General features: G+C 37.1%; 1 protein-coding gene across 1 annotated transcript; it reads right to left on the bottom strand.

The window, feature by feature from the left end:
* Positions 1-2,760: 2,760 nt before the first annotated feature.
* Positions 2,761-14,018, bottom strand: LOC139965394 (microtubule-associated tyrosine carboxypeptidase 1-like). The gene is made up of 4 exons (XM_071967715.1): positions 13,150-14,018; positions 11,928-12,204; positions 8,481-8,786; positions 2,761-7,177 (listed from the first exon to the last, which is right to left on the bottom strand). Exons 1-4 carry the CDS (start codon positions 13,795-13,797, stop codon positions 6,894-6,896), a joined length of 1,515 nt encoding a protein of 504 aa, XP_071823816.1. The 5' UTR covers positions 13,798-14,018; the 3' UTR covers positions 2,761-6,893.
* Positions 14,019-19,154: the final 5,136 nt, after the last annotated feature.

Below are 19,154 nucleotides of genomic sequence, written 5' to 3' on the forward strand. Positions count from 1 at the left end.
CCCATATTGTCGGACTGCCATGGATAGTACACCTTGTTGTTCCAAAGGTGTATGTCCTCCCCCCCCCCCCTCTTCCCTGATATATAAACTGACTGAAAGAGGAAAACAGGGAACTTTCCAATGATCATATATTCAAATAAATGAAGATTCATAAAGAAGCAAATTATGTTTCCATGCACATTTTATTCTAACTGATGTTATGCTAAATTTATGCTGAGTCAGTTGCTTCCCAATGTTTCTATTGGCGTTCCTTCCATATAGTCTAGACTGTATACTGTCCAGAGTGCTCTGTCTAGTTCATTAGGTTTACTATTCAGAATCATGTGTTGATTTTTGCCCCCCCCCCCCACCTTCCCCTCTATTTCGTTTGCAGACTACCTCTGAAGATTTCCTATTGCAAGGTAGTCAGTATAGGTCCCAAATTATAGCACGCTCGGTATAATTGCTAGAAGTTTTCAAAAAGTACTTTCCTGGAAGTCTTTACCCTCCAAATTGTTCACAGACATTTTATAAGTAACACACGGGATGACTGAATATCCCAGTGAGGAAAATTTGCTCGAAAGTTGTAATAAAAACAGTTTAAGAATTTTGACCAAAGGTGACCATATTTGAATATCTAGCATATTTGGGCCAATACAGCATACCTTTAAGATTGAATCATGAATCCTAACAATTTTTTTTTCAATATACCTGTACAGAGCTGGCCTTTCCAGCACTTCGTAATCATTCTGTTCTCTCTTGGTTGTATTTGTGTTACAGTGATGTATACCGTACCACAAACAAATCCACCCCTGTATTTTGCGTCGTGTATTTTACTACAAAGAATACCGTTAACATAGGCATAGTGATAAAAAGGAAGGAAACTTGTTAACGAGACCATGAAACAAACTAAATATCTGTCACAGTTCTTTGTTTAAGATTTACGGCATGCACTTTGCCAGGAATTCTGACGGTTGGAAGGGTACACAACAATTTAAGGAGGGAATTACCATAATAATAATTCAATAAAGATAATTTAAGAAGGGGTATGTCAGCACTTTAAACCTTGGATAACAATCTTGTGAAGCGTTTGTACACATAATAGTGGCACAGATGAGGGTATAGCCCCCCCCCCCCCCATCTCCCCCCGCCGGGCTAGTTGTTCCTGGCCTGGTTTTATGCCCGGATCTATTATAAGTAATTCTCAAGGTATGTCTATTACTAACACGTAGGATACATACATGCAATATAGACTATAGGCCTACGTAACAAATATATTATTGAAATATAAGTTTATCAAAGAAACGCTCACAAAATTATGATAACATGCTTAATCCAGAAAGTGTCTTCGCTCAGACCACTTTTACATCTTATGATAAAGATATACAAAAGCCAAATCGGAAATGTTCATAAGCAAAATTAAAGGTTGAATTTGAAATGAAAGCTGGCGGTCATGATTATGAACTGCGTTTTCGATTTGGGTTTTATTTAGCAAATATATCTTTGCAAATCATATACAAAATCAAGCGGTTAATTAAGTAAAATAGAAAGTTCCGGAAAGAATAACGTGATAACGCCCTCTATACAAAATTGAAGCTATTTTAAGCAGATACTGGCATATAGAACAATGAATGCTTATGTTATGTATATAGAACTTAGCAATGTCACAACACAAGTCATACCCCAATGACATGATAGATGTATACATTACTTTCTATAGAAGTTTACCATGTGTAGAACACGCATCGGATCTCTTCTTCAAGAAACGAAGATATCAAGATAATTAAGTGAGGTTTAAAATTTACGGCCAATAATATTGGCTGAAGACAAGTCAAGACGTAGTAAATTACAGCCAAGCACTTGGATAATTCCTTCTTTTATGTCGTCGATGGTCCTACATGGCTACGGTGATAACTCAAACGCACATCAAAATTGCAGTCATACGTCATTTTCTGGCGGGAGAGACAGAAGAGAGATAAATGTTGACGGAGTCTAGGTATTCATATGAAGGTAAAAAAAAATAAAAAGGAAGGGCTATTAAATGCCACTTCGTTATAGCCTTACAGAGAGACACACAAAGAAATAAAAGGGGGAAAAAGCTGTCGGGAAGCTATGACGGTCGACGGTATTCTCTGGTCGTTGTAATAACCCAAGGATGGATTATGTTGCATCGTAAATATAATTTACGTTGACAAATCCATCTACTAGGTTTAGCACAGGCAGTGAAATTTATTTGCATTGTCAATGCGTAATATCTGAAGTAATAAAGACGATTGGTCGGGCTTTATGTATTTGTAATCTGCCGGTTTACTGTGCCTGATTGCGAAGGCCACTGACATATACTCTCCTAAAAAATTTAAAATGACAGAGTATATACAATCAGTACCGTATAGCTTATAACGTATAACAAACTCAGAAGCAATGACGGTGCACGGGATTTCAAAGGTAGAGACTGGGAAGGGGGAGGGGGCAGGAGGGGGAAGTTCCAAACTTTCCGGTTGTATTGACTTGTAGACAAATTCTTCCAAAAGGAATATTAGATAAGAAACAAAAAAATATATAATAAAAGGAATATTAAGGCCTGTCCCAAAGTAATGGCAGTCGTTTGTCAAAATTACCGGAGAATCAGCCTTTCACTTCTTAAATGATTCATTTGATTTGAAATAGGTTCCATAATGCGACACATGTCCACCATGATTTCTGATCCACTGTCCTAAAGGTTCCTCATTTCATGCTGTACAGTTTTATACAATGAAAGAAGAAACGATAGAGATAAATGTCTAACTTTAAAACTCTATTATTTATTAGTGGGATTTTCCCTTATTTGTGTTAAATATACAATATTTCATGAATACATCCATTGAATGATATACACACATCTACAAGAAATATATAATTGCATGACGTACTGGAAGTTAATTGTTTTTTTTTGTGATTAACTATACACCGTGAATACAATACATAAAAAGTCTACGTTCACATAATTAATCCCTACACAAGAAAAAAAAAGGAACCGTATCAAAAATTACATCATGATCGTGAATAGGTCGAAGTGAAGTTGATTGTGATTAACCATTGAAAGTATATCATCCCTGACCCTCTTCACCCTGCCCCAAGCAGCCCGTATGCAAGGCATACATTGGTTGAAAGTTCATCAATGTAAATCTAATTATTGTTCTATCTTTGATAAAGTCTTCAGTTTCTTTTTCTTCTTCTTTTGTTGAAAAAAAATTCTCGAAATATTACTATAAATACTAAGTTTTTATAATCGACAGTTAAAGTTGTAACACACAACCGGATTCGACCGCGTTCTACTGTATATATATATATTAACGGTCTCCTCAGTAATTATAATGATAAGAGCTAATTATATTAGTACTTTATTATTAGTATTTAGTATTTAGTATATTAGTATTAGTATTTAGTATATTAGTATTAGTATTAGTATATTAGTATTTAAACATTCATGTAAATACCACATCAATATATCAATCGAGATGTCAAAAGACTCCAAACGAGTCCTAATTTAATATTCACCTGCATTGGGGAGACATTAGCGGACCATTCAGGGTAACAATATAACCCACAAGTATAACCATCCGTGTATAGCTAAACGAGATAAGCAAGTTTGAGATAAATAATCAATAAGATTGGTTTTTCCTTTTATCCGAGATTGTCACCCTGACCTGTATTAAGTCCCAACAGTTTTAGAACTGTTCAGAACGCTAGCAACCTAAATCGATAAACTGATCTCAAGAGAGGGACTGTAACAGTACCAGTAAACAGTTATAGTTAGTAACCATCCTATAGAGAAGAAATATAAATATATAACTGATTCACATTTGTTCCAAGTCTCCAATGGTCTTTATTTTGTGTCTGAAATGTCTTGTTCTTCTATTGTTTTGTTTTTTATTTGTTTTCTTCTTTCGTCCCTTCATGTTATTATTTATTGTTTAATGTGCTGTTTCTGCTATTTTTAAAAATGTCATTATAACTTGTGTGAATTTGTGTCCAAATTTTGTTGTACATGTATTCTTCTTGTCTCTTTATTTTAATACATACGGCTTATCTATTGTTTCTACTTTTCTAATGGAAGGTTATATACGAGTCATTAACATGACAATTTGATCCTATATTAACCCATTCTTATAGGTTTATCTATGTCATGTCGAGATCAATAAAAGATCATGTGTGGTCTATAGGTAGGACAGACAAGCTAGTATACCACACCTCCATAACTAACAGACTAACCAACTAACAGTAATATTCTGACATGGTTTTACAGCCATTGAATATTTCACCTAAATCTTTGTCAGTGACAATGATAATTTCGTTTTATACTGACAACTAAAACCAAACAAACAGTGACAACGATAATTTTGTTTCTAAACAGACATCTAAACTAACAAACATAGGAAAACAACAAAATAATTGGGTTTCACACACAAGCTATTCAAGCCAGCAGCACAACATTAATACATATTTAAAAGCTTAAATGTGTCGTAGTGTGACATAGAACACAATGTTGCAAGACTGGCTATAACTTATACTTTTAACTTTAAATAACTTAGTAATTTGGATGCAAGATATTAAACTACTGCGATATTTACTCACAAAATGCAGACAATCGTTTACATGGTAACTTGCTGCTTAATTCTTGACAAATAAAATACTTCACAATGATCACTTCTTAGGTGCTTTGTAAATTCATAATTTACTGTGAAATGTTCAACTACTTGATAGCACTCCCCGTAGGTTTAACAAATGATCAATGGATCACTTGTATATCTTTGATTACAGTGCTAATTTCCGGCAATCTCCGCAGAACAGAAAATATGTTATCATTTAGTTGTCCATTATTGCTGATGAGTTTTCTTAAACTAAGTCCCATCCAGTGAAGGTAAACAAAGCCACTATCTCTATTTTAGTACAAGCACCTTCTTCTCCCTTTGTTCCCATCCCAACAAAATGAAACTGGCTTTTATGTGACAATTCTTTCAGAATACTTGTAACCTTGTAAAGCTGTAATAATAGAAGATGTTTGCATATAGTTTCCTGGTATCCCTTTGTACAATGAGACATAGATAAATTGCACCTGTAAAAATATTCTTTATCGCCTTTAATGCCAGAGGTATAAAGTAGTAATTGTAAGCCCACACATTTCCAACAACTATGGAATATGATTGTGTTTTGAATGAATCGTGATTTCAAGGAAATTACCATCCATGTAACAATCCCTAAACAAACATTATACACACTGCAATTAATACCAGTCAACGAGGGACACTTCAAATATTAATTGTGCTTGAATTGATATGATAGAAACATACTGCCATCGAGTATAAACAAACGTTTGCGCTGAGACTAATGGCTATTAACTTATGAATACAAGCCTCTATGTATACTTAAAAAGTTCTGTATTTATGAGCACCAAGATCACCAATAAGTGTGTTATCACCATAGTGGTTATATTACTAGCATAGCATTATACTGTTCTTCCCAAAAATGTTGCACTCATCATAAAGGAACCTTTCATGTTTTTTTTACGTAAAAATACAGCCGTATAATTTTATTACAAAAATTACTGACCATAGTCCATTACATCTGATCTATGCACTGGAGTAAGTAGTGAAATGTTGTGTGAAAGCTATATAGTGTTACTCAGAAGAGTCCAATAATAAATAATGTTAATTAACGATTTTCCTGTAAAAAGTTACATAACACTAGCAGAAAAGGCTAGGGTGAGATGAATCGCTGTGAAACTTTTGTATACATGTTGCAGTGTCTACTGTTAATATTTTTGTTTCGTGTTCTGTGTTTTACTGAAAATACCCACAGTAGGTTATGCATAGCATATCCACACATAGTGAGGTAGAGAACAAATAGGAAAGTAGCATTATAAAGCTACTTAACTGTACCAGTTGAAAGTCATGTGCTACGAAACCCCATGATACATGTACAGTTATATTTGCTTGAAAAAGTCTCACAACAGAATTGTGGGAGTACATGTCGATATTTAATATGTTACTCGGAATAAAACAGACACTGCACAGGTAATCTGAAGTCCTGTCCGTCAATTATCATTACAGACAGTGCTTGATTTACACACTCTGGAGCCAGAAGGCATCATATGATTGCCCTCTCACCCCCTCCCCACACCCCCTCCCCTCTCCACTACCTGTTAAGTTTTAAAAGAAGGTATGTCTTATTTGGCAAGCATGTGAATATGCCCCTTGACTTTTGACCTTCAAGCCCTCTAGCACTTTGCTCATTTACATAGTAAATAATCAGCCATTGGGTACAGAAGAGTAAGGCTGGCCAAAGTAATGAAAATTGTAAGCATCACACCTGTAGCAATTTGTTTATAAAACAACAGCCATGCAGGACAACTAAACAAGTTGTCATTCTACAAGACATTGGTACAATTTAGGAGTGAATGGTATTCAGGCAAAACTAGACAAAAAACAATACAATACCTTCTTTGAAATAGTACATGATTTGAGCACTGCTGACCTAAAATAGTAGCACACAACAAAACAATCAGCGCTCTTAATTCAGGAAGATTCTGTCAGAAAAGTGGCTGCTAGAGAAATGGAATTACTGGTTATTGGCCATCGTTTTAAATTCTAAATCATGTTTTTACATTAGCCTACAAGCTAGTCTGTGTCCCATTAAACTAGTTACAAAAGTAATTCCCATTTTCCCATCACCATCTCCAAACACCATCCATACCTTCTCCTCAATGAAAAAAAGAAAAACAGGGGGGCATGCTGACTTTGAGATAAAATTGCCAGGTACATATAAATAGAGCACAATATCTAGAGAAGAATATGAATTTTAATTTTTTAAATCTCACAAAGATTGCACTTTTTAATAGTATCATGGCCTCTAGTAACTCAACATTCACTGAACTTTCAAAGTTGATGCATCTCTTTAGGGAAGATCCCCTTCAGGTCCAAATCGCTCAGTCCATTCTTCAAGAGTATATCTGTCAGTTTGTTTCGGTAATGATCCAAGTCCAGCATGAATGAGGGCAGTATGACAGTGGAGGGATCCAAGACCGCATCCTTCTTCAGCCTATCCACGTCCAGATAGGACACTTTACCCAATCGCACCAAGCTGTGGAAGTCAATTTCGTTGCGGTAGCGCAGAATCTGGAGGACGCCGTCGAGGTAGACTTGGTCTTTGTTGAAACAACCTGAGAACAGCAGTGAAATATGTGTAAAGTTGACAAACATCGCAAGGTTGTACAAAGATTCTTCTTTGAATTTACAGTTTAAAGGTTTATAGTCTTGTCTCAAGGCAAGGGCTTCTCACACAAATTTAATACATTTAACCCATGGTCATTGGTAACTTGTCACACCCACACACCCAAGTGTGCACAATTCAAACAGTCGCTCCTGAGGCACTGCAGTGTGACATATCAATGCGTCCCATTTTGCAATTCCTATAGGGTGCACCCACAATCCAGTGTTACAAGTTACCTTGTAGGTCCCCATTTATACCCCTGGGTATAGAGAGGCAATGGAGATATAAAGTGCCTCATCCAAGGACACAACGTAATGATCTGGCCAGGACTTGAACTTCTAATCTTTTAATAGATCTCAAGTTCACTGTCTTAGCCATTTGGCCATGACGCCCTCCGTACCCATTTAAGCAATATTCAGAGGATACAATTCTTTATCATAAACATAACCAGATTGTTAAGATGTAAGGAAAAAGAAATCAGATATCGGCGGGCAGTCAGTCTCGATAGTCAATTCTACAAAGGTAGTCACACAACCAATCAAATTACTACACAAAACCTTGTTATTGGCGGCACTTAGCTGCAAACATGTAGGATATTAGGAAGAGTTTGAAATAGATATTGAAACTGCCTAAACTTAAAATTGATGATATTTTCAAGTTGAAGTTAACTTAATATTGATATATAGTAAAGATGTGAAAATATAGTTTTTTAACATTAGTAGAAACTTTGTTATTTCTAGAGCCACAAATATTCACAGACTCACAAGAACATTGTTCACAGCTGTAGAAACCTTTTTAAGCCACCAACCAGATTTCTGAATGTAACCCTTTATAAACAGGTGAATACATCTAATTATGATCTAGATCAGAAACCCAAGTAATGATCATATTGCGTTAAAGCTGTGTCAAATCCCAACTTAGACAGAACATGAAAATTCACCTTTTTCTTACTCTAAAACGGTCAAAATTCCCAACAATACCAAACGGCAAAACAATGAGACAACAATAGAGTCCAGTTATGTTGGAGGCTCCTATGTACACTTTATAAAATACATGAAGGCTAGAAACTTCATTTTCTGAGAATATAATTCTTCTCAAGCCTTACTATTAATTATTAAGTTTAATATTTATAGAGTGAGGCAGTGAAAAGGATGTAAAGCTATCAAAATAAATGTTCCCATTCCCCGTACAGGCCATTACCACACGAATTGCTTTATCATTTTATACAACATCCCCCATGCTCTCTAGCTCACCTGGCTTGGAGGTGTCAACCTGTCCTCGCTTTGCCCTCATGCAGTAGTCCCATCTTACCTCTGGATCCTGAAGGAACCTACCGAGCCTCTCGAAGAGGTCTGCGAACGATAACCGAGAGGCGTTGTAAACAGTGAAGTATAGCAATGCCGCCCTCCATAGACAAGGGTCCTTGCGTCCCAGGACGCTGTGAAGGCTGGCGAGACCTTCTTCTGTAGGGTTCAGAGGCTGGAGGCCAAATTTTCTCTTGCCTTTGCTTCCTCGCCATGGCTGTTGTCTGTTGTTTTGTGCCCTCGTGAAGTGAGTACCTGCAGTAAGAACAAAGATACAAGCACATTAATATACCGCAACATTTCAACAGACCAAGTTCTGTAATTTGTAACAATCATGGTCACTATATTAGACAATAGTTTAATCAAGAGAGAATTCCTCCCCCCCCCCCCTTTGCAGAATATTAACGTTTCCATAACTGTAATATTAGCCAATGCAAATTTCAACAACACTTAACTGTACACAGATAATGAGCCTTCAGTCAGTGATGTAGGCTTGCCTGATTTGCCTAAATACTGTATGCACATTCACAAGTTTAATAATGTGACCAAACTCTAGCTGGTGGCACTTGAGAAGTAATGCTTAAAGGGTCTGATGTATAGACCCCAACTATAGCTCGCTATCATGGAAACGTTTCTTGAGATTACGTAATCGACCTGCCTTGGTCATAAAATGACCTCTTTTTACCAGTTAGTCTGCAACGTCTGCCACATATTTTTTCTTGTATGAGGGTCTTTGTGTGAACGCTGTATGATTAACTACACTGTAGACATGAACATATTTCCACATATTGTTTACACAAAGAGCCTAATGGTGTTAAGAGGATATGCAGGCTAGTTGTTGAGCCTGAGGTCGATTTACAACCGTGGCAGGTTGATTAGGAAATAACATTGATACATTCCTAGCTATAGTGTGCTACAATTGGAGTCCATAAAGCAGATCTTTAAGTTGTTCATACAGAACAATCTGTGAGCCCTGCAATGACACCAGCGATTGCAACTGATGGGAAAGGCACTCAGAGTTGTATAAATAGTGGACATTAATATATTATGGAAAACATTTTACCGAATACAACAACACAGATTTAGTTAAAAAAAAATAAATGACAATGTTTCATTAACTTTCCATTTACCTATTTCATGTTGTAAAACCCATGTGCCTAGTTATCTCTCAGTAATTGTTAATTAAATATCCATTTACCTATTTCATGTTGTAAAACCCCTTGTGCCCAGTTATCTCTCAGTAATAGTTCATTAACTATCCATTTACCTATTTCATGTTGTAAAACTACTTGTGCCCAGTTATCTCTCAGTAATTGTTAATTAACTATCCATTTACCTATTTCATGTTGTAAAACCCCTTGTGCCCAGTTATCTCTCAGTAATAGTTCATTAACTATCCATTTACCTATTTCATGTTGTAAAACCCCTTGTGCCCAGTTATCTCTCAGTAATAGTTCATTAACTATCCATTTACCTATTTCATGTTGTAAAACCCATGTGCCCAGTTATCTCTCAGTAATAGTTCATTAACTATCCATTTACCTATTTCATGTTGTAAAACCCATGTGCCCAGTTATCTCTCAGTAATTGTTAGTTAACTATCCATTTACCTATTTCATGTTGTAAAACTACTTGTGCCCAGTTATCTCTCAGTAATTGTTAATTAACTATCCATTTACCTATTTCATGTTGTAAAACCCCTTGTGCCCAGTTATCTCTCAGTAATAGTTCATTAACTATCCATTTACCTATTTCATGTTGTAAAACCCATGTGCCCAGTTATCTCTCAGTAATAGTTCATTAACTATCCATTTACCTATTTCATGTTGTAAAACCCATGTGCCCAGTTATCTCTCAGTAATTGTTAGTTAACTATCCATTTACCTATTTCATGTTGTAAAACTACTTGTGCCCAGTTATCTCTCAGTAATAGTTCATTAACTATCCATTTACCTATTTCATGTTGTAAAACCCCTTGTGCCCAGTTATCTCTCAGTAATAGTTCATTAACTATCCATTTACCTATTTCATGTTGTAAAACCCATGTGCCCAGTTATCTCTCAGTAATTGTTAGTTAACTATCCATTTACCTATTTCATGTTGTAAAACCCCTTGTGCCCAGTTATCTCTCAGTAATTGTTAATTAACTATCCATTTACCTATTTCATGTTGTAAAACCCCTTGTGCCCAGTTATCTCTCAGTAATAGTTCATTAACTATCCATTTACCTATTTCATGTTGTAAAACCCCTTGTGCCCAGTTATCTCTCAGTAACAGTTCATTAACTATCCATTTACCTATTTCATGTTGTAAAACCCATGTGCCCAGTTATCTCTCAGTAATTGTTAGTTAACTATCCATTTACCTATTTCATGTTGTAAAACTACTTGTGCCCAGTTATCTCTCAGTAATTGTTAATTAACTATCCATTTACCTATTTCATGTTGTAAAACCCCTTGTGCCCAGTTATCTCTCAGTAATAGTTCATTAACTATCCATTTACCTATTTCATGTTGTAAAACCCCTTGTGCCCAGTTATCTCTCAGTAATAGTTCATTAACTATCCATTTACCTATTTCATGTTGTAAAACCCATGTGCCCAGTTATCTCTCAGTAATTGTTAGTTAACTATCCATTTACCTATTTCATGTTGTAAAACCCCTTGTGCCCAGTTATCTCTCAGTAATTGTTAATTAACTATCCATTTACCTATTTCATGTTGTAAAACCCCTTGTGCCCAGTTATCTCTCAGTAATAGTTCATTAACTATCCATTTACCTATTTCATGTTGTAAAACCCCTTGTGCCCAGTTATCTCTCAGTAATAGTTCATTAACTATCCATTTACCTATTTCATGTTGTAAAACCCATGTGCCCAGTTATCTCTCAGTAATTGTTAGTTAACTATCCATTTACCTATTTCATGTTGTAAAACCCCTTGTGCCCAGTTATCTCTCAGTAATTGTTAATTAACTATCCATTTACCTATTTCATGTTGTAAAACCCCTTGTGCCCAGTTATCTCTCAGTAATAGTTCATTAACTATCCATTTACCTATTTCATGTTGTAAAACCCCTTGTGCCCAGTTATCTCTCAGTAATAGTTCATTAACTATCCATTTACCTATTTCATGTTGTAAAACCCATGTGCCCAGTTATCTCTCAGTAATTGTTAGTTAACTATCCATTTACCTATTTCATGTTGTAAAACTACTTGTGCCCAGTTATCTCTCAGTAATTGTTAATTAACTATCCATTTACCTATTTCATGTTGTAAAACCCCTTGTGCCCAGTTATCTCTCAGTAATAGTTCATTAACTATCCATTTACCTATTTCATGTTGTAAAACCCATGTGCCCAGTTATCTCTCAGTAATTGTTAGTTAACTATCCATTTACCTATTTCATGTTGTAAAACCCCTTGTGCCCAGTTATCTCTCAGTATACTAAGCTTGATGTTCATCACCGATCGTCCTTTGCTTCTTGTCATCAAAGCCCTTGACAACAGATCAGGCGTCATATTCAAGAAAACTTGGTTTTCCAATTTTTCTGCTTTCAGGTAGGAATCGAATCGCTCCTGAAACTCATGCGGTGCTAGCCTCCTTCCAGCTGTGGTCTCTTCAAATTTTTCGTAACAGCCGTACTTCTGTAAAGCTATATCCATGATCCGCACAGCCTGCAGGAAGGGGGGAAAAAACAAGAAAATTGACTGTTACATACTGTAAAGAGTTAGACTCCATCGAAAATTAGAAAAAACTTTTCAACGATGAACAAACAAGTTTTTCTTCCATGCTTGATGATATTATACCTGAGTATGAAATAACATATATACAGTAGCACCAGTAACTACTCATTTCATGTTTCTCATATATCTTTTAGTTCCAAAGGTACGGTACAATACCATTCAAAATTTACAGAATCACCATCAAGTGACTGTATGTTGTGTAAAGTAACTGCCTTTTGAAGTCCTGTTTTAATGCACATATTTACTGCACCAGAGATACATTTCAAAAATTCTCAATGAAATGTTACTTACTTTTACATGATTTAACTATTTACAATGAGGAATGACATGTACAGTACTAGCCCCATTGACATTTCAAGCAAGGCAATTGATGTTCAATTATGGCAGCATCATTACAAGCAAATAAAAGTGATTCCAACTTTTCTTTTGAACATCAGCTCTAGTTTGAGTTATGATGGGCTACTGCACTATCAGCACAGCCTCCCTTTTAATTGTTGCACTTCCCAGGCTAGGCTAGGGAGAAGAAATGTTCTGCTATGAGCCAGTACAAAATTTATAAGAGGAGTGCGACTGTCTACAACTCATCAAATTTGGTTTCGATATGTGAGAAATTTTATGATTTGATTACAGAGAATGATGAGGTAACTGCATAATGGCTTCATTGAGTTTGGGTCTCTTCTCACTCTCAGCACAAAAACATGATGGTATGGTGAAAGCCAGGATTACAATATATTTTTTAATGCTAATTTGTCTGTCTTTTTTTCTATACAGTTTTGTATATTAGCAGGGATCCAGCATGTTACAATACAACGGTCTTGGGAATTTTCACTTTCATCAAAGTTCAAATTATCTCATTTTGTATAATATGTGACCCACCTGTGGTAAAAGCGTATAGGATGCATGATTGTAGCGAGCCAATGTTGATTCGTCTGCTGGTGTGTCATACACAAAGACAGGATTGCACTTGTATCCACTGGCAAAAAAATTCCTCTTTTCCTCAAGCAAGTTACTAGGCATAATAGCATATATAATGTATGGAGACTTCCCCTTTCTCTTGGTAGCTTTGGGATTCTCGCTATTTCGTGAAGTTGTACCATTTCTTCCCTTCGAAGTAAGTTGCTTCGACTTCAACTGAGATGAAAAAGTATGGAGGCTTAGCCTTATGTCAGTTGTTGACTTCCTCCGGTTGAGAGGAAGGCTTACGTTAGTTTTACTGGTTGATTGTCTGGTGCCTGTTGTTACATTCGTAGTTATTTTCGGTAATTTTACATTGCAAAATTGCTTTGTTTTATCAGATTTCCTTCTCGGCCTAGATGGAGTTTGGCATCTTGTTTCCGCTTGGGGGGAGGCCAGAGATCGTCGTGTCGCTTGTGTAGGCCCGTTGCTACGACGTTTAGCCGCTTTCTCTTTACCTTGGTTATCTGGCTCCAATCCATCGCTGGTAGCTACTTGCTGTTCCTTCTTGAAAATCTGTGGACCCTTTGCATATGGTATACTGCCAGGTAAAGAGTCAACTGCTAACATCTTTCAGAAAATGTTGTCTTGATCGCATTCATCTTTACTAATAAACAACTGTGCGATGAATTCAAATCCCAAACTAGAGCCTACAGTCTCGAACTCCGGTTAGGCTATCGGTATATAGGCTATGCGTACACTATTGTAACGGTACGCAGTTACGTGTTGGTTTGTTTACCGTGAACTTGTTTGGTTGTCATTCTCATGTCAGGCTTGTTCAAGTCGTTTTATCTGTACGTTGTGTCTAGACCGTTTCATACCACAGAAATGCATACATACTTAGCACTATAGATGCCATTAGGGTGAATTGCGATGTGAAGGAATATAAAGTTGAAAAAGACAGAGATGGAAGCTTGCGCGGTAGGGTGAGGAAGTATAAATGTAATGAGAAGGGTGAGTGTGAGCGGGAGAGGGGTCATTTTCTTAGGAGAAATTATCCCTCGAAGCGTGAATAAACCATGCACAGCTCTGATGGACTAGTCTATTCCAATGTTTGCTGAGGGTTTTTTAATTTGCTGAGCTCTGAAAGAGTAAACTCTAATTACAGGTGGGCAGAGGCGGACTGGGTCTTAAAACCGGCCCGGGCATTATCCACCTAGACCGGCCCATTATTCTTTGACATGTTACTTACATAGTGCTCGCCATCTCGGGGCAGGGGTCTAAGAGGAGAGGGTGTCCCCGTTAAGATTTTTCTGAATGCCTACAATAATCCTTTAAAAAAGACCCAAAAATAATTTTACAGAAGCAACACTTGATTAAACTGAGAAAAGTTAAAAACGTTAACGATAGACAAAAATATATGTTTGATTTTACTTAGTTTTTCAAGCATTTTGTGGCAACATGCTTAAAAAAAATGGAAGAAAACCTAAATAAAATCCATTAGCACGGACGGGTTGCCAATAGCACGTTCTTTTGTTACGAACTAAAAGACTATTTAACGTGGTGATTTCATGAGCTGATTCCCAAAGTTAAAAATATATTTCTACACAGCCCGTCTGTATTTTATTAACTACTGTGAAATGCCAGGCTCACCAGCCCACCCGGCCATCGGCTCACCGGGCATTGCCCAAATGCCCGTGTGGCCAGTCTGCCACTGCAGGTAGGCTGCTACTACATAGTATTTTGGAAAAACATATATATATATATATATATATGTATATATATATATATATATATATATATATATATATATATATATATATATATATATAAACAGGCAGGCACATGTTGTTCATTGAATGGAGCACGTTACAGAATTTAACAAAAGATACATATACCCCTTGAGATCCCCCTACCACACCACCAAAACCATTCCGCCACCGCCGCCACTTTGTGAATATTACCTAGACCTACGTCTTTGTGACGCAACGTTGGTTAAGAACCCAACATAGGTAAAAACCACAATGTGTAATTGCAATTTTCCTTGTTCAATGTGCAATGCGTCATATCCATGGCCGCGGGAATCCATGTAGATTTTCTTTTCATATGTGTTTTATGTTATATCCTCATTTCTTCAATAATAATCATAATAATAATATTCCGATGATACCACTCATGCTAAACGTTGGCCGTAAATTATTTCCACTTTACAACATGACAAAACAAAAGATAACAATCTTGTAAAACAGTAAAAAGTGTAAATTTTAACACCACTGCATGATCAAAATTCCATGAAATTAGTCTCCGTAAAAGTCGACGATAACGTCAGATAAATAATCCCAATGGGATTATATGATTGAGAATCAGGGCGTGAATTCTAATTTTTATGTCGTCATCCTCTCACGGAGGCTCATAATCTCACCATAAATCATTTACGTAAGCTTACTAGAACAACGGAAACAGAACCAACTTCTGCCAGGTTTCGTTCCAGTGAATTCAACAAATGAATGGGTTTAATTTGCATATAAAGTCGATAGCATGTTATCTTTCATTTCGGGGGAAGGTGTGCGCATGTGTGTGGTGGTTTGGGAAGGGGGTGTCACATCTTCCATAACCTTTGTTCTTACTTAACTATGCTGATTCTCTTAAATGCCTTATTTCACTTGTTCTTTTCTTTGTGTTAGAGGAGAGGATTACTACTCCAATCATATATGCATACTGTAAGCTTTTCCTTGCAAGGATAGATAGATGTAACGCTCTAATGATTAAAATAATTGCTATCGTTACAATTCATCATATTGTAACTCTTTTGGAGACGGACTACATAGACAAAACAAGAAATGCAGAGTAGTGTCAGATAAGCTATACATATAACTACCTTTCGCGGCTATACTTAGTTGGGGGGGGAGGGGATGGGGATTAGATGTTAAATCATCCAAGGGAGGGTTCTTACCTCCCCTTTTAGAAATTTCAGTACAATGGCGGGTGCTTAGATGCAAATGGTGCTATATTTTGTAACTCTTAAAATAATATTGAAGAATTTTCGTTTGGTTATAGCCTAGGTTGTTCCTCATTCATATTCTTCTAAATTTATGTACTATACACCGGGAAATTTTGTAAGGGATTTCCTCTGGAGGTAGACTAAAGCCGCCCCCCCCCCCTCCCACACTCCAGATGTATACGTGGCTAAGAAGATTTGATGATTAAATTACTTGGCTTATCACATGGGGCACTATAATACTATAATAGGCTAAATCATTAACCAGAGCATCTTTTACAGAAGGCAAGAGGCTCCCTCAAATTCAGATCTATCATCATACAAGGTTTCTTTAAGGCGGTAGCAACGAATCTATATTTACAACACGGGGCATTTTCGTCATCCCTAATCAGTGGCGTCGCCAGGGGGGCACGTGCCCCCCTGGAAAACCTAGTGCCCCCCGAGTGCCCCCATCTGAGATTTGGGTTGGTAAAATATATATATATATATTTTGTTATATTCAGCTCCCATCATCTGAGTTGGTTTTTCATAAGGACAAAGAAGCACAGTAATTCGTATTTTCTTCAAATGAGCTGCGAGAAAAATGAAAAAGTTTATCCTTGACCGTCATATGGGTGAGAGTGTTTGTCTGCTGTCTGTGTGTGTCTTTTACCTCTCGTGAATTGGATGCCTGTGAAATGCCGAAAATCCGGACCTGCTGTGAGAAGGGAGGGTACTGCAGTATGTTGCCTTGGTCTGAGGTTGACAGGTTAGGAGCTGACGAAATGTGAGAATGTGAGGGTCCGCAGGCACCATACTTGCCTATATTTGTGGACCCATAAATTAACCCTGTTGTGTAGGGGGTGCAGAGGTCATTTGAGGTCAGATGCTTGTAGGAACAAATGGCGAATGTGCACCTGCATACTGAGCCATACTCGATGTGTGATCAAACTTTGGATTGCATGGTGAGATCCCTGATAGGAGCCAATAACGATGCTGGAACCTGTTACATCTTAATAGATAATGGGAGAAAACGAGGACAAGAAAGGAGTCGGGGGTCATGCACACATTAATTCAACAAATGTAGGTTCTATTGATAGGGTTAGGCATAATATCGACAGCATGTGGTTCATATCCTCTGCAAAATTCTGCGCGTTGTTAAAATCATTACCTCAAAAATAGCAATTTCTGGAGATATCTTCAGATCGCATTTAGCATCAAATGTTGCACCATTTTGCATCTAGCCCATCCTCCGTATGCGAAAATTTTCCAAAGGGGAGGGGGACATCCCCTCCCCTTAGACCCCTCCCCCAGGACGGCGATCCGTATCCACCTAAGTGCCCCCCATCAAATGCTGGTGCCCCCTGTGCCCCCCAGACTGAAAAGTCTGGTGACGCCACTGTCCGTAATACAAATAAATCATGAGTTTGTAGCTAAAACCTATTTTTCATCAATTTAAAATGAAGAGAGATAATATTAAAGAAATCACTGGAAGTATGAAAGACAAGGATACTTTTTTCAAAATTATTTATTTGAAAAAAAAAGAAAAATTACAGAAGAAAACAAAAAGGTGAAAATGTATTGACAACAAGGGCGGCGGAACCGGGGGGGCACAGGGGGCACGTGCCCCCCCACTTTTCCTCAGGTTAAAAATGTGCCCTTTTTCTACATAAAAATTGAGGTGTCTCAAGTAAGCAAGAGGCCAGGGAAGCAGCATGAAAACTCGGGAAGGGCCGTTTCCGGCCATCTGAGGGGTTTGTAAAACCAAAAAGTTTTCTAGTACGCTCCGCGCCAACCGATGGTGGCGCTCCGCTCAGATAGTCGTGCATACAACTTTGCAAATCATGGCTACACCCCTGACTTTTAATGAATTTCTGTGGGTCAAACTCAAAGCTATTTCGAATGGAAAAGAATCGTTATGATATTAACAAGAAATAAACTCTCATTTGGAAGATTCCTACATTAGCAACTAGCATGGTTTCACCTCATTTTGTCTCAAAAGAAAACTTGTTCCTTGTTTCCCAATTTGCACATTGTATATTGCAGTGCTAGTATGCATATTTTCCTTGAGGGAGGGGGGGGGGTGGGCGTTGATGTAGTGATTTGTATACGCAAATAAGGTAATGTAATAAGAGTTATAAAGGGTACTAAATGTAAGGCTGCATCAGTCCACTCGAATTTCTGCAAAGTGCCCTTTGATGTCGGTGCCCCCCCAGATTAAAAGTGCTTCCGCCGCCCTTGATTGACAAACATTTCATTATTGTACATATATACTACAATATTATAGGGCAAGGTAGTAAAAGTATATCAAGGTTTTGGTAAGCATTAAACATCTCTCGAGAGGTTAAAACAAACATTAACACAGTGTACAACATAGGAATGGTCTGCATTGTAAATGATGTGAATAATCATTGAAGAAAATTCGAACCAAAATTTTCATCTTGTGGCCATTTTCTAAGTAATGGAATTTCCAATTCTGCCAGCCAGCTTATTGACAGCTGGTCCTTAGTGCAGTTTCATTTAAGTTCAAATTATAATTTGAGTTTGGGGGAACCTGTCCCCTCCCCATCCCTAAGTTTTATGACATAACCCTAAAGTTCACCTTGCCATAGAGAGTCAAAGAGTCCCCTTTTTGTTAATGGAAAGGACAATTTTTACACATTTTGTAATGAGAAAGTTTTCTTTTATTGTTCAAAAATGATTTTTTTTTTGTGGATAAATTAAAGGAAACTGACATTAGAAAGGTCCTTTACTTGGGAAGTTAAACCAAACATAATATTAAGAAGTGCTATTTTTGTTGCAAAACATTCAAATACTGGAATTGCTTGCACAGAATTCACAGAGGGGAATTTTGAGGTGATTTTGCAGTTTGTATCCTCAAATCAAATCAAAGTCACATGTCCCACTGCACTTCAAAGTTCTTGGCCCCTAGATTGAACCCTCTACCTTTTGCCTCTGACTATTAAACTCCCCCATGAATATTCAGAGGCTTTGATTGGTTGTTGAAACT

Source organism: Apostichopus japonicus, chromosome 3 (assembly GCF_037975245.1).
Source record: "Apostichopus japonicus isolate 1M-3 chromosome 3, ASM3797524v1, whole genome shotgun sequence".
Taxonomy (NCBI): Eukaryota; Metazoa; Echinodermata; class Holothuroidea; order Aspidochirotida; family Stichopodidae; genus Apostichopus; species Apostichopus japonicus.